At 59.9% G+C, this 1,139-nt stretch overlaps 1 protein-coding gene across 1 annotated transcript in view; it reads left to right on the top strand.

Annotated features, from left to right (window-relative positions):
* Positions 1 to 327: 327 nt before the first annotated feature.
* EN1 (engrailed homeobox 1) overlaps positions 328 to 1,139 on the top strand; it is a 5,572-nt gene continuing 4,760 nt past the window's right edge. Inside the window, 2 exon segments of the mRNA XM_039872689.1 lie at positions 328 to 976; positions 978 to 1,139. Of these exon segments, the coding sequence (XP_039728623.1) occupies positions 926 to 976; positions 978 to 1,139 (213 nt within the window). The 5' untranslated portion in view covers positions 328 to 925.

Here is a 1,139-nt window from a genome sequence, read left to right on the forward strand (position 1 = left end):
CCCTTCCGCGGTTCTGGCCTGGACGGGGGGAGGGGCTCGGGTGCGGGTGGGGGAGGGCGGGCCGGACACGCCGGGTCCGCGCCGCGTCGCCCCCTCTCCGCCCGCGGCCGCCACCCCCGGATTATTTATCCGCAAAGTCCCGCGCGCGCCCATTGGGCGGAGGCCCGGGTGGCAGCGCGAGTCCTGGCTCGCCATTGGTCCCGCACACGTGCGGCCCTGACTCACGTGCTTCCGGTTTGAAGGCAAAAAGTGTGCCTGGGTGATTTTTTTTTAAGCGAGAGAGTTTGTGCAAAGATCCGAGCTGTCAGAGATTTGAAAAAAAAAAAAAAAAAAGGGCAGCCCGGCGCTGGCGGAGACGCGCTCTCCCTGCAAAAAAAGCAAAGGCGATTAAAGGCGCTGCCAGCCTCGCGCTCTGGGCACAGCTGAGCGTGACACTCGGGGAAGTCAAACCCCTCACTACTGCCTAAGAAGATGGCTAGACTTTAAAGACTATTTTTTCCCTTTAAGAAAAAAAAAAAATTCTTGGAGCTTTTTCTTTTTCTTTGCTTTCTTTTTTCTTTTCTTTCTTGGGTTTTTGTTTTGTTTTGTTTTGTTTTTTTTCGTTTTGGCTGTGGCTTACTCCCCATTTAAAACAAATCATTGAATCTGGTTGCAGAAAGAAAAAAGAAATAGCCAAGTGTCTCCATATCTGGATGTCTACAAATTAGAGAAAGGGAGAGACAGCAAGATCTATCTGCTTGATAAGAGCGAGCGATCCAGGCCAGGCGCCTGGGCTTTTTTTTCTGCACCCGCCCCGTGCCTTCGTTGGGGCTTCACCGGCCTTCTTCTTCCGTGCACCCCCACGGGCCGCTGGCAAAGTGGGGTGGGGAGCGAGGAGGGGGGGGCGGGGGCCGGCGCGGCGGCCGGGGCTGCGGGGCGGCCGAGCATGGAAGAACAGCAGCCGGAACCTAAAAGTCAGCGCGACTCGGGCCTTGGCGCGCGCGGCGGCGGTGGCGGCTGCAGCCCCGGGCAGCCTCAGCCTGAGTCTCAGCCCCGGCGCCAGCGGCAGCAGCGGCAGCGATGGAGACAGCGTGCCGGTGTCCCCGCAGCCCGCGCCTCCCTCGCCGCCCACGGCGCCCTGCCTGCCGCCCCTGGCCCAC

This window comes from Pteropus medius, unplaced genomic scaffold, assembly GCF_902729225.1.
Source record: "Pteropus medius unplaced genomic scaffold, Ma_sr-lr_union100, whole genome shotgun sequence".
Taxonomy (NCBI): Eukaryota; Metazoa; Chordata; class Mammalia; order Chiroptera; family Pteropodidae; genus Pteropus; species Pteropus medius.